Below are 14,336 nucleotides of genomic sequence, written 5' to 3'. Positions count from 1 at the left end.
AGCCAGACTGTGTTTGTGACAGTTCTGGTCTTCTTAACTCTGAGCATCTGTTCGCAATGATGCCTCAGCAGGAAAACACAGCGGGAGAAAGTCTGCTCAAAGCATTTGAGTGTCTGATTGGCCTCTCAGACGTCCTTTAGAAAACCCTGGTGTCCGCACATTCCCTGTGCTCTCTGCAGACGGAGGAAATGACTCTGAACCTCAGTAGAGGTCAGCTGCCCTCTCTGGTGTCCCTGGTGGTGGTCACCACACTAGGGAGAGGGGTTTCAGTCAGTTGCGCATCTGCTGCTGGGCCTCATGATCTCTTCCAGCACAGATTTAGGCCAGGAGGCTCTTGAGGGTTGGAGGAGCATCCGCCTTATCCATGGGGCTCCTGCCAGCCAGCTGATTAAGTACCTTTGAGTTACGAATGTCACATATTTAGTAAGTGGAGGATGTGAGCAGGTACACTCCTGGCCACTATAAATTGCTACGCAAGTTTCTGTCATCTTCTCATGGGAGTTTTTCCAGGTGGAATAATGGGCCAACTTATGGCACAACCGTAAAATGTGCACAAGATGGTGAATTTTTGAAGAAAGAAGCGAAAGGGACTTCTGCTGTTGTTAGAGGCCCTGGCCCAGCTTTAGACAGGGCGGTGATTGCGTGGGATGTTCCCCCCCATGCCTCTCCCCTCTGAGCTTGCCCCTCCCACCTCGGCATTCCCTGAGGGAACCTGTGTACTGTGCCCTGTGGGCACATTTTGTGTACTTCTGGGCTCCATGTCCATGAAAGAATCTTGAAGTTCACAGCAGGGAATTGAGGTTCATGGAGGGCATTGACTTTGTAAGTTTCCATTTTTTTGTAGAGATTTTTCATTTTTTTTTAAGAACACAGGCTGTTGCCAAAGAATTTATAATCTCTAATGTTGGCTGGACTGTTGGCTCTGTTGTTCAGCTCTCTCTCCCATCTCCTACAGAATTTTCCTCAAACTTTTCTTAAGACACTTTTTTTCAATATGGACCATTTTTTTCAGTCTTTATTGAATTTGTTACAGTATTACTTCTGTTTTGTGTGTTTTGGTGTTTTGGCTACAAAGCATATGAGATCTTAGCTGCTTGAGCAGGGATTGAACCCACACCCTCTGCATTGGAAGACCACTGGGCTACCAGAGAATTCCCTTCCCAAACCTTAAATTTTTTTTTTCTTTTTTCAGGCTGCCTTCTACTTCAGAGGGTGATTCTGCTTCCTATTTACAGAGATGAAGATGCTCTTCATATGAATTTCCTCAAATTTTTTCCTGTTGGTGGTCTTTAGTGCTATTTCCCAAATAGCTCCTTTATTTTTCTCCTTTCAAATGCATGACAGGACTATTCAGTGCTTTCTGGCCCTGCTTATGGCAGGGAGGGTTATGTGACTAATTGCTGTCTCTGAGTTGTAAGCAGAAGCACTGTGTGTCCCTTCCAGGTGGAAGTGTTTAATTGCTGATATGAGACCCTCCAGGGCTGGATTTCCCTTTGGCAGGGTGGAAATATTTGAGGTGGTGTCTATTCTATCATTTTCGGTTCCTGAATGAATTCCTCTGAATTCTGTTGCAAGATGGAAATAGGATGAGCGATTATTGTTGTTGCTGTCCAGTCACTCAGTCGTGTCTGACTCTTTGCAACCCCATGGCCTGCAGCACTCCAGGCTTTCCTGTCCTTCACCAACTCCCGGAGCTTGCTCAAACTCATGTCCATCGAGTCGGTGATGCCATCTGGCCATCTCATCCTCTGTCACTCCCTTCTCCTCCTGCCTTCAATCTTTCCTAGCATCAGGGTCTTTTCCAATGAGTTAGTTCTTTGCATCAGGTGGCCAAAGTATTGGAGTTTCAGCTTTAGCATCAGTCCTTCCAATGAATATTCAGGGTTGATTTCGTTTAGGATTGACTGGTTTGATCTCCTTGCTGTCCAGTGATGAGCGATAAATAAACCTTTTTTTTTTTTTTTTCTGGTTAACAGCCCATACAGCTTTGGTTTTGCTTGTTAACACAGCATAACTTCACCTGCCTTGATTAATAGTCTGTCCCTTTTGCTTAACAATTATGTGGCATCCACACCTACCCTTTTTGCCTTCCAGCATTTCTCAGAGGCTTTCTGTCCTAATCTTTACAACCACCTTGATTAATATCCTCAAATGGATTCCTATTATTCCTAAAAAAGGAACAAAAACAAAATCCTTTTGCATGGTCTACAAGCCTCTGCCTGGTCTGGTTCCTGTCTGCCTCTCTAGACTCCCCATTCCCCACTCCCCATTCTTCCTCATGCCTCTGAGTCTGCCACATTCACCTTCTTTCAGTTCCTTTTGTATGCTGTATTTCTTCTCACCATAGGGCCTTTGTGCATGCTCTGAACAGCTTTGAACATGTTCTTTCTGCCAGAAATACCCTCCCCACCTCTGGTTAACTTTTGTCATGAGTTCCTCCAAGAAGTCTTTATTGACTCCCCCAGTTAGGTTGTATCTGTCTTTAGAAGTTGTGAAGTCATGTTTCTCTGTTTTGTAACACTATTTCAGTTGGAATATTACAATTTTTTGGTGTGATGTTTTGACTAATACCTGTCTTCCTCACAATGGTTAGCTTCATGTCAATTCCAGTCACTATACCACATCCTCCGTGATTAGCACAGCATGCTTTATAGTCACTCAGTGAAAGCTTGTTGACTGCATGAATGAGGATATACCATCATACCGTCTAGTTCGGTAACCACTGGCCACAATTGCCTATTGAAATTTTAATTAATGAATGAAAAATTAAGAATTCTGTTTCATGATTACATTAACCACATTTCAAGCTAAGTAGCCATATGTGGTAGTGGCTACCATATTAGACAGCAGGAAAGAAAACATTTCCATCATCATAGAAAATTCTATAGGGTAGTGCTGGCAGGATAAGGCCCAAGGGCTTGTGCATGGCAGGTAATACCCTCGAGGATCTGCTTCTGACAAGCTTTCCAGTTTGTTTCTTTCCCACAGTACTACAGCCTCAGTCACAGCCTCCTATAAACATATTTCTTTCCTAAGTGTGCCACTCTTTCTTAGATGTCTGTGGTTTTTCAGCTTTCACCTCTCTACCTAAATTGCCATCCCATCCAATCCAGCACCTCTCATCCTTTAAGCCCCACCTCAAGTATGTCCACTTCTGGGAAACTTCTTCTCATGTCCAGACTGAGCTGGTCAGTGCTTCCTCTGACCCCCGTGCCACCTCCTTCTTAATCCTGTGTACCTTGCTCAGACAGGATGGTGATCCTTTGTTCACACATCTCTATCCATTGCTGCTGTGTACCCCTCAAGGGAAAGGCTTGGGGGCTTCTCAGTCTCTCCAGTGCTGAACTCAGAGCTGGTAATGTGGTAGACATCAGTAAATGCTAATGAAATGATGAGTGAGCCAGTGGATGCAGGTCACAGGGGATATTATTTCCTTAGTATAGCATGCTGTGTGAAGCAAAAGGGAACAGTGTTACTGAGTGGGGCTAGTGAGGGTTCCACCTGCAGTCTTCTTCATCTTCCATGGTCCTATCCTAGGTCTTTATTTTATGTGATACTAGATTTCTGAGCTAAGACTCACCCAGGAGCTTGGCAGAGTCCGGCGGGGGGATACCTCTGAAATTCTGGGATCTGGAAGCTCAGCTGAGTGGAGCTACTTCTAGAGGAGAGTGGGTGGGTCTCATAAGTTGGAAGGACCATGATTACATCCTTCATATCAAGCCTTGTGTCAAGAGGCTAGAACTGAGGGCCACCTGGAAGTCTGAAAAAGGTAACTGCTCTGAACTGTACTTTGTTCAGCTAGCTGAGTACAGAGGCTGTTGCTTTTATGGTCATAGCATATCTATCTGTACCTTACCCACTGCACTGATAGCTCCTTAAGGGCAAGATTGTGTCTTCCTTTCCTCAGGGTCCTTGGCAGGCTAATCAGCAACTATAGGGCTCATAGACTGGGGCTAAAACAACTTGTCTGGTTAAATGAACCACCCTTATTGGTGATATTGCCTAATAACAGACATGCTTTCTGCAATGACACTAATATAATTTTGGACAAAATATTCATGTGTTTCTATTTTTTTTTTGTAGCAGTCTTTTGCTTAATTATGTCCAAGGGGGCCTGCATCTCTCCTACAGGTGGAGTTAAGGTCTCTCTTCTGCATAGTAGGACCTTCTGGGTCTCTTGTCTCACTCTCCATGGGTACTTTGAGCTGGGAAGACCCATGCCTACAAAGTTCTTAGAGTGATTGGAGATTTACCTGATCCTCATCAAGGCAGACCTGAAGTCAGGAAGAAAGAAGAGATGACACAGGGGGAAGAAAGGAAAACAGCATCCCTGTAAGACTAGAAATGAAGCGATAAAGAGGAGAGATGGGTGGGGGATGCGAGTGAAAGGCCCAGATGTGAGTCTTCAGTTGGACATGTTAAAAGGAGCACTAAGGATTGTGTCTCAGTCTCTGTGACCAGTCACTCAGCAGTGACCATGTGCCAGACAATGGGCTTTCTTTACGGATGTAGCCTGGGCCCAAGTGAACCAGAATGGATTCAGAGACTGATTAGGTCCTTCCAGTTGGTGAGGCTCAAAGTCCCTAAGCATTTATTTAGAGTTGCTCTGCAAGGGGAGAGGAGAGTCTTTAAGAAGGACATTTATGCATAGTTCCCTGGGGACAAAGATAGAAATGGAGGAGACAGCCAGATCGACTGTGGGGGAGAAGATGAAGGCCTGTATGTATACTGTATATGTATACTGCATAACCTAAGTGACCCCATTAATGAGTGGTTGGACAGTGATTAACCTATAAGGGTACCCACTTACCCACTTCTCCAACACTGCCTTTCTAACACAGTGGGGATGCTGAGTCCCCTTATTAAGGCAGAAGTCATGGAGAACAACCATATCCTCACAAGGCCTTTTGGTCTTTGGGAGAGGAGTTTTAGGCTATAGGGATGATGTCCTTCCCCAGGGGGACATTTCTAGCATTCTAGAAGATAGAATGGGCTTCCCTAGTGGTTCAGACGGTAAAGCGTCTGCCTGCAATGCTGGAGACCTGGGTTCGATCCCTGGGTTGGGAAGATCCCCTGGAGAAGGAAATGACAACCCACTCCAGTACTCTTACCTGGAAAATCCCATGGACAGAGGAGCCTTGTAGGCTACTGTCCATGGGGTCACAAAGAGTTGGGGAGATAACAAAGGATAAGCTAGAGGGTGTTTCTGGGGATAAAAGAACCCCTCCAGTTCCAAAGAAGGGGGAGCATTGCTGATTGACAACGATGATGCTTCCTTGAGGAGCTGTAGAGACCTTTTCAGTTTACAGAGCATTTCCTCTCACATCAGTTCCATAGAAAATCCTGTGAAGCAAAAGCTTATACACCTATTTTTCAGAAGGGGAATGAGGCCCAAAGAGCTTCAAGGACTTACCCAAGACCGTGTGGCCATTAAATGTAAGAATCATGCTAGAAATCTCCTGACACTCTCTTCATCCTTTTTTCCTTTGTATCATGGTGGGATAATTGTCTTTATCTCATGGAGGCTGGCGTTATGGCCTAGGTAGCCAGAGGACCAGATATTAGGGTGATGCCTGAAGAGAGGCTAACATTCAGATGAAGGATGTAATCTGGGGTGCAGTACCGGCCACAGAGCAGCACCCATTCCACTCAGATTTATGCATTTCATAAATATTGAGGCTGTTACGTGGAAAACCAGTCTTACCAGATGCTCCATGAGAAAGAGAGTATTGCCGTCCAGTAATACATATTGCACTCTTCTTCATTTAGAGTAGCAGTGCATGATCAAGGCTCTATAATGTATTTAAGCAAAGAAATCTCTTTGACTCTGTGTAACTCAAGGTCTCTAAATTTATTTGAATGTAAAGTGTTTTTTTTTTTTTTTTAAGGTCAGACCTATTAGCAGCTCATGGAACTGCCAAGAATAACTAGTTTGTTTTAATCACTGAATTAATGGTATGATTTGATATATCGCAAGTCCTAGGACTTTTTTTTTTATGGTTTTATATTCTAGCCTGAAGACTCATATATATGTCAGGTGTAAATAGGCCTTGGTGCTGGTCATTTCATAATTCAAAGACCCAGGGTTAGACTGTGCCCATGCAAGCATGCTGAAGTTCATAAATTAAAAATGAAATCTCATTACAATATTAATAAGATTTTAAAATATTAGGTATTTTTGCTGGTAGTTCACGATAGAATAAATGTCAAGGAAAACTCTGAGTCAGTCAATGTAGCACGATGGCATCTGTGATTTGAGAGAATTTACCTATTGGAGATTTTTGAAGGGAGCAAGGTTGACATTTTATGCAGGTCATTTATCATCTTCCTGCCTATGGATTGCAGTAGACTCTTGACATTCATGATAGGTATTTCTTGAGACCTCTATGATTCTCCTAATATCACTAGAATAAATAATTTCCCTCACAAAACCTTTTTATTCTGACCAAAACTGTCACATTTACAGTGTTTCATTTTTTCTTCTCATTCATCGCCAGGGCCATTTTGTCCTTGATAGCTGACAATGAGGAGGAACATTATAGGTTCTGAAGTGGTGGCCATACTCTGGACTAGCTGAAGGATTCACCCTCAGTGACTGGTTTGCTAAGAGATTTGAATCTATGTTTCAGAAATATGGTGAATGCTTGAATTTCCTGGGCTGCTGGGATTGTTTGTGAAGAGCCCAAACTGTGAATGTTAATCTACAAATATCAAGCATCTTCTTTTCTTTGGGGTGTCAAATATATCTTCCCCTTTCACTCTGTGCTAGAAGACAGGATAATACCACGGCTTGGGGAAGAAAGGAAATGCCAGAAACTCAAGCCTGTTATCACAATAACAAGCGGTCTATAGCAGGGTGTCTCTGAACTCCAAGACCGTGAATATCTCAGCACCTTTAGGAAACGCTTGCTTGCTGTACTTTGGTGAACAGTCTCAGCGAGCTCTTGAGATAAGCTAAAACATGAGTCCCCTACACTTGGTCAGTAGGATTGTACATACTTGAAACTGCAGCCTGACTCCTCCCCTCCCATAGCTCTATGCTTTTGAATATTTATCTAAGGCTACCTTTCCTATGGTTTATCAATTTTATCTTCAGGACTCACAGTCTTTGAAAAAAGAGATTTTTTCCTAGAATTTTTGATTATTATTAAAATTAAAAGCACAGGAAGATTTTTGTCACACTTGGAAGCTCTCTCTAGATGAATACCACATACTGTTGTTGAAGAATGGTTCACCCCACACAAATTAAGATAAGCAGACAAGAAGAAAAATGCCAAGAAGCCAATCTGGGGATATTGGAAATACACCCAGTAGTCACCTTGTAAATAGATGGGAAAAAACAACCCTTGAAGACTGATCAGCCATTTTGCTTCTTTGGGAAGCACAATTGGTACTGAAGCACATGGATCTTTGGAGCTCTGTGATTTTCATCAGGATGAATGATGTCATCTAATATAAGAGCAGATTCTACAAAATCTAGAATACATCCAGAGTGGAACTATAATTGAGTCTTGCTCCTTAGGACCTCAGTCTGACCAGCCACTGTGGGTGTGAGGGCTCCTGCCAGTGGCTATTAAAGACACCTTGAGGTTGATTGAGGAGATAGGACTTACTTTTTTGGAAGTCTAATCATGCTTCCTATTAAAGCCTTTCATAAGCCTTGAGAGTGAAATTCCTCTAAGCCACCCAGAACCATGGATCCCACAAAGCCTCTGCACGAAGACATTTTCTACACAAGTCCCCAGGCACACAGAGAAAGCTCAATAAGTGCTGTTGAAAGAACTGAGGGGTATGTTTTTTCATGAAAACTTGGGAATTGGCCTGCTAGCTGATGGCAGCATTCATTGTAACCCGGTCCTCGCCAGTAGTTTGGAGGCTGAAAATCCCTTCTTTTATTCTCCAGGCTCGAAGCCTGTTCATAGTATGACTATCATCATCTCTGTGTTCTGCTGGGCCGGGGGTGAAGGGGGAGCTCTGAGCAGCCCTGCAAGGCTGGAGGTGCCCCTGTCTAGAGGTGGGTCAGGTAATTGCTATTGTCACCATCCTCTTGTGGGAACAAAATATGTGTGAGCACAAAGGTCGGCCAGCAACCCTGGAGGTAGGAAGGCCAGGAGAGGTGGGGAAGCTTACCTTCTTGACTTCGTACTTAATGGCGAGTTTGATCCGGCTCAGACTCGGACGGTGGTGGTCGGACCAGACTTGGAAGTTCACATCACCATTTAAAATCGCTTCCACCTCTTCTGTGTCTCGGCATAGGTCCAGCACGCCCACCACAAAATCCTTGCATTGCATAGATAACTTCCTGTAATCGTTCTAACAGAATAAAGAGAAATCAGGGGTGTGTCACACCGAACCCCACAGATGCGCTTGCCTAGCTCAGCAGTGTTGTTCAGCAACTGTCCACCAAGTGTGAGCTTAATAGAGCACTCTGGAACCAGGGAATGCGTTGGAACCAGAAGGCAGGGCTGTTTCTCTTGCTACAGTAGTCTAGAGGACATCTTCTCTAAGCCAGGATTTGTCAGGCTGTGTTCCATGGCCACCTGCATCAGAGTACCTTGGGTGAGCTAGAACTGTGATTCCCAGGCCCCGCTGCAGACATACAGACTCAGAATTCCTGGGGATGAGACCCAGGAAGCTGTCTTTAACCTGTCTTTTAATCTTAAAAGGTTAACCTTTTAACCTTGTTCTCTGAGAGATTCTGATGTCTGCCAAAGCCCACCCTGGGCTCTTTGAAAGCAGCAATTCCACTTGCCTGCTCTGAGGAGGGGGTCATAAGAAGATGTACTTTTAAGGCTGATGGGAATATCACTTCACTCACTTACCACCAATCTGTGGTGGTAACTGTTCTATGCAGGAAGTTTGCTGGAAAGATATGGCCAATAGACTAAATTTGGAGGGAAAAAAATGTACACAGGTGTGCTTTCTTTTAATGTGCTGGAAAATCTGCTTATAAATTTAAAAATCAAATGTAATTTAAATCTAACAGTATCCTTTCCTTAGCACAGATCCTTTTGTACAGCAAATCATGGCATGTTAAATTACTTGCCTGTTGAATAATCATTTTCAGACCTTGACCTCTTTTTTGTTGTTGTTTCATGAATTGCCTCTGGGTTTCTCTCTTCTCCCGAGGCACACCTTTCTGAATTATCTTGAAAGGCTGACTGCCTTTCCTTGTGATGTGCCAATTTCTCTCTCTCCTTAAAACACACTGCTTCAGTTCCAGATAATGATGCAAAATGTTGGACAGAAGAATGTTTCATGTCACCCTCAAACTACTCCTCCCCCAAAATATTTTCCCCTATAGGGTTTCTTATTGGTTTCTTAGTTGAAATGAGTCTATTTGAAAGCAGCACAGAGCCAAATGTCACTTTCAGTGTTAATCAATGTCAAAAGCCCTGAGAGTGATAAATAGTAGTTGGTAAACAGGAGTGCGGTTTTGTTTTTCCAGAACCTGGATTCCTCAGCAAATAGATGGGAGCCTGGCAAACTGTAGAAACACCACCATTTTTCTAAATTAATGATTTGTTTCTCCTTGCAGCAGTGCTGCATCAAAATGTCCTTTTGTGTTCAAGAAGCAAGTGACGGATAGCTAAGAAAAGGACGAGGATCAAGAGAATGTGTTCCTACAAGTGTGGCTGCTCTTCATTTTTATACATAATTTAGGGATAAGAAGGGTGTTTGGGAAATGCTGGGTAGAAAGACGACCGCTCCAGCAGACTGTCACGGGCGACTGAGACTGTGCTGCCTCAGAGCCTCTCTGCATTTCTGGGTTCAGTGCAGTTCAGGATGGAAGGTACCATTAGAGACTTTCACTTCCCTGGGCTCTACTACTAACTGGGCCATAAGAAACAGGGAGAAACACCAGGGGAGCCAAAACAGTTTGCTTTTTGCCTTCTGTATTAGACAGTCTGGAAGGCAGCGCACCTGGTGCCTGCATGTGGGTGGAAGAGACGAAACCGGCCTGGCAGGAAGATGGAGATGACATGGGTGTGGATAGCTGCAGTCATGCCAGGTGCAGCCTCCCACAGACAGCGAGAGCCATGGGCGCACATCTGGGGAATTATGATGATTATGAAAGGTGGGATAGTCCTGAGCTCAGTGAGCCTTTCAGCCACACTTTTTACCTTTAGTTAAAGAGATGTGACATACTTCCAAGACTTCACAGGTGCCCTTTTAAGTAATTCCATATCCCGGCATACTGAGGTCTGCCAGGTCCACTGGGTGACAGGTGTTCTACCTGTATCACCTTACTCAGTCCTTACAAAATACACATGTTAGAAGGACCGTCAGCATTTCCAACTCATGAGTGAGGAAACCGAGACTCAGAGAGATAAATTAACAGGCTGAACCCACTTTTCCTTATACTGGACACTCATCTCTCTGATTACTTTCTCACTTTCCTCGAAGATTTTACCTCCTGTCTCACTGTCACTCACCCAACTGCTGCTGTTCTTGGTGGTTTCAGTATCCAAGAAGATGTCCCTCCCATTACCCTGCCCTCACATTTCCATGATAATGTTTTCTTTAGTCATGTTATTCTCAGTGCTAACTCAGCCATTCATTCTCTTAGTTATTCCCAATAACTGAAGCTCCTCCATGACCCCAACTTTAGGTCTCCTTCTCTCTGACCACTTCCTCCTATATGTCCAGCTTTCTCCATCTGGAACCCCAATTCTAGTAATCCTTTGATTTCGCTGAACCTACAAGCCATGGACAATACCATGTTTTCACTGGTTCTCACCCCCATCAGGTCCCTGTCTCCCCCTCGCAGAGCTTCCATTTTGCGGGCAATCTTTATTGTCATCCTTGCACCCATCAGTTCTCTTGCCCTCCTCTTGTTTTGTTCTCATCGCTGGCTTAAAGCCTGACTTGGTCTGACTCTCTGCTGCGCTGCCCCCGCCTCTGCGCAGTGAATGTGGCTGGAGAGCACACCCCTGTGCTGTAAGCTCACCCCCTCCAAGCTCAGGTAGTCCTCAGTGCTCCCGTCGCAAGCAAGCATTTCAGGCCTCTCCTGCCCTGCTGTCCAGCCTCCTCCCCCTCCTAGTTTCCATTAACTTGGAGAATAGAACTCATCAGGAGAGAAGCTCCACATGCTCACATCGTCCCCATTGTCTGCTTTCATACATCTGTGCTCATGGACTCTCTTCCCTCTTCTTTGGGTGGACTGCCCCTGCTCTGGTCTAAGGCCAGCTCCTCCTCCTGATATCAGTCCCATGTACTGCTCTCCATTTCTCTTTCCTGCATTGTTAATCTCTCCCTTTCTCTGCTGGCTTAGTATGCTACTGTTTTCTTGTCTTAATAAGAAACTCCTCTTGACTCTACTTCCCTCGCCAATTCCTACTCTAGTTTTTTGTTCCATTTTGTAGAAAAACTCATTAGACTTGTGTACACTCACAGTTGCCCTCCTTACATATTTCTTACCCTGTTCTTCCTACCCTGTTCAGCAAAACTTCCACACTCTATCCATTGCTTCCACTGAGACTGTTCTGGTCAAGGTCACACATGGCTTTCATGTTGCTAAATCCAGTGGTTGGTTCTCAGTCCTCATCTTACATGACCTGTTAGGTGCTTTGACATAGCCAATCACTTCCTCTTCCTTGATATACATTCTTCACTTGGCTTCCAGCATAACATACTGTTCTGTGGTTTTTCTTCCTGAATGAGTACTTTTTGCATCTTTGTTGGTTAATTCTCATGTCCCTGATGTCTTAGTTTTAGAATGTCCTATAGATGTGCCCAGTCCTTTGAATTCTTTACATTCATTGCCTTAGTGATCCTGTCTTAAGATCATTAGATACTATCTATATGCTGATGACTTAAATTTTACATCTTTAGCTCAGCCTTCTCTCCTGAACTTGAGTCATATATCCAATTGCCATCTGGTATTTCCACATGAATGCCAAATAGGCATTTCAGAGTCAATAAAACTAACTCTAGACCTAGTCTTCTCTGCCTTACTAATATTTCCCAACCTATCAGTTGTCAAGGACAACAAAATCTTGAATTTATCCTTGGTTCCTCCCTTCCTCTTAAACCTGACATACAATTTAGTAGCAGATCCCACCAGCAATACCTTCTAAATATATATTGATCTAAACCATCAGTTTTTGCTTAGACTAACCAAGAGGCTCTTAACTGACCTCCTTAATTCTGTCCTGGTCTTCTATGGTCTATTTTCCATACATCAGTCAGAAAGAATTTTAGAAAAAGCAGTCAGTTCATGGCACTGGTCTGCTCAAACCCTCCCATGGCTCTCCATCCCCTCAAAGTAAAAGTAGACTTATTATACCGTCCTGTAAGGACATACGTCCATTCTTTCACTGATTTGCTGTGGTTCTCTCTCTCCTTCAGTCTATTTGAGCCACCCGATCCCACTGCTGCTCTTCAAACACACTTGACATGGACTAGACCTTTGTACTGGCTATTCTCTTCTTGTAATGCTCTCTCCCCAGGTATCTACATGAACATATTTCTCAACGTCTTCAGGTCTTTGCTCAAATGTCACTTTCTAAGAAGACTTCCTTGAGTATCTTTTAAAAACTTTGTAACTCTTTTCTATTTGCATTCACCCTTTCAGTTTTTTTTTTTTTTTGTCTTCTTCACAATACTTACGACTATATGACATCTATACATGTTATTTATTATATTTATTGTCCATATATTTCATTCGAATATAAGCTTCTTGAGGGCAGGAATCTTTGCTGTTTTGTTCACAGATATATCATTGAGCCTAGACCATTTCCTGGAACATGACAGGCACTGAGTAAATGCTTGTTGAGTCTTTTGGAGCGGTGTACTTGTCTAAGATGATACCGACGGAAGTGGTAGAGCCAAGATTCAAGACAGATCAGTCTGACCCCATGTTGCCTCTTGGTGGGCAGCATGTTCCCTTCTGCTTAGCACACTAAAAACTAGAGGCTTAATTGGGGCTGACACTCAACTAATTTGGAGAAATAAAGGGTGAGCTGGGATATGGATACCTGAATACTCAACAGATTCTGTAGTGTACTAGACGAATGCACGGGTTTTGAAGTCAGAAAGGCCTGGAGTTTGAATTTCTTTCTTTTCTTTCTTTTTATTTTTTACTATTTGTCAGTTGTGGGAAATACAACAAGCCATTTAACTCTTCTGTATCTCAGTTTTTAATCTGTAATACTATACATATCATTTGATGATTGGGGGAATCAATACCAAAACAATGTAAAATGCTTAGTATAGTTAGCAGTAAATAACACAAATAACAAAATAAATAAAAAATTAAATAAAAAATTAGAATAAAAATAAAGCCTGTAAATGGCAGTGTTAATTAATTAACACCTTAATTTGACCATCGATTTCAAACTCTTGACCTCTTGTTTTTTTATGGTTTTTAATTACTGGATTGGGAGCAAGACTGGCTTATGGAGTGGTGAACACAAAATGCTTGAGAAACCTTTGATTCTTCTTGTCTCATATATAAGCCATACATTAAAAAGATACTCTGAATTTCTTAGCTTCTTTTCATCTCTGGTGATTATACCAACCCTTTCCAGGGTAACACCGCCAGTTATCGCACACAGGTTCACAGTATTAAACTTGATTAAATCTGTAGTCTTGCCTGTCCGCAAACCAGTCTGAATGATGTTGTTCACCTTGTGGATAGTATCACCATCATGGCTTACCGAATGAGGTATCTTTTTTTGTATCCATAAAGCTTTTTCTCATTTTGTACAACTTATATTTGGCTTCTCTAGGAGTAATACAGTGAACCAACTAAGTGAGCCTTGGTGTCATAGTCAGATGGAAATTCTCTCTAGTCTTGTCAATGTTGATGATATCCAAAAGCCAGCAGTGTAGGTTGTATCAGTGTAGACGTTGCCATCTGTTTCAGTGAACTGCTGTATGCACATCTTCATTACTTAATCTCCTGCTAGGGCATGCTCAGGTCTGTTCTTAAAGAAAGAAACAAGAGACAGCCATTCCTAGCTTGTGGATGGGCACAGAGTTAGCACAACAGTCAGTTTGTCCAGGTTCAACGTTTTGAAGCTGCTATAAGTGCGGTGTTTCTTGGGACCATGAGCTGTAGCTGTGCCGGGCGTGGGACGAGAAGCCCTGGAGTCCTGCCTTTTCCAGAATGTCATATAAGTGGAGTCATACAGTGTGTAATCTTTAGAGACCGGCTACTTTCACTCAGTGTAATTCCTTTGAGATTCATCCATAGTGTTGTGCGTATTAATAGTTCATTTCTTTTTACTTCAGATCTACTGCATGCATGTATCAGTTTGTTTATCTGTTCACTCATTGAAGGAGTTGGTTGTTCACATTTTTGGCAGTTATGAATGAAGCTTCTATAAATA

The 14,336-nt window shown here is 43.1% G+C and overlaps 1 protein-coding gene across 1 annotated transcript in view; it reads right to left on the bottom strand.

Annotated features, from left to right (window-relative positions):
- The window catches only part of TRPC7 (transient receptor potential cation channel subfamily C member 7), a 144,123-nt gene that overhangs the window by 94,155 nt on the left and 35,632 nt on the right, over window positions 1-14,336 (bottom strand). The window contains exon 3 of the mRNA XM_044948711.2: window positions 8,131-8,313. Within this exon, the coding sequence (XP_044804646.1) occupies window positions 8,131-8,313 (183 nt within the window). The remainder of the gene's footprint in view (window positions 1-8,130; window positions 8,314-14,336) is intronic.

Source organism: Bubalus bubalis, chromosome 9, assembly GCF_019923935.1.
Source record: "Bubalus bubalis isolate 160015118507 breed Murrah chromosome 9, NDDB_SH_1, whole genome shotgun sequence".
Taxonomy (NCBI): Eukaryota; Metazoa; Chordata; class Mammalia; order Artiodactyla; family Bovidae; genus Bubalus; species Bubalus bubalis.
Note: the sequence above shows the minus strand (reverse complement) of the source record. Positions and strands in the feature narration are given on the sequence as shown.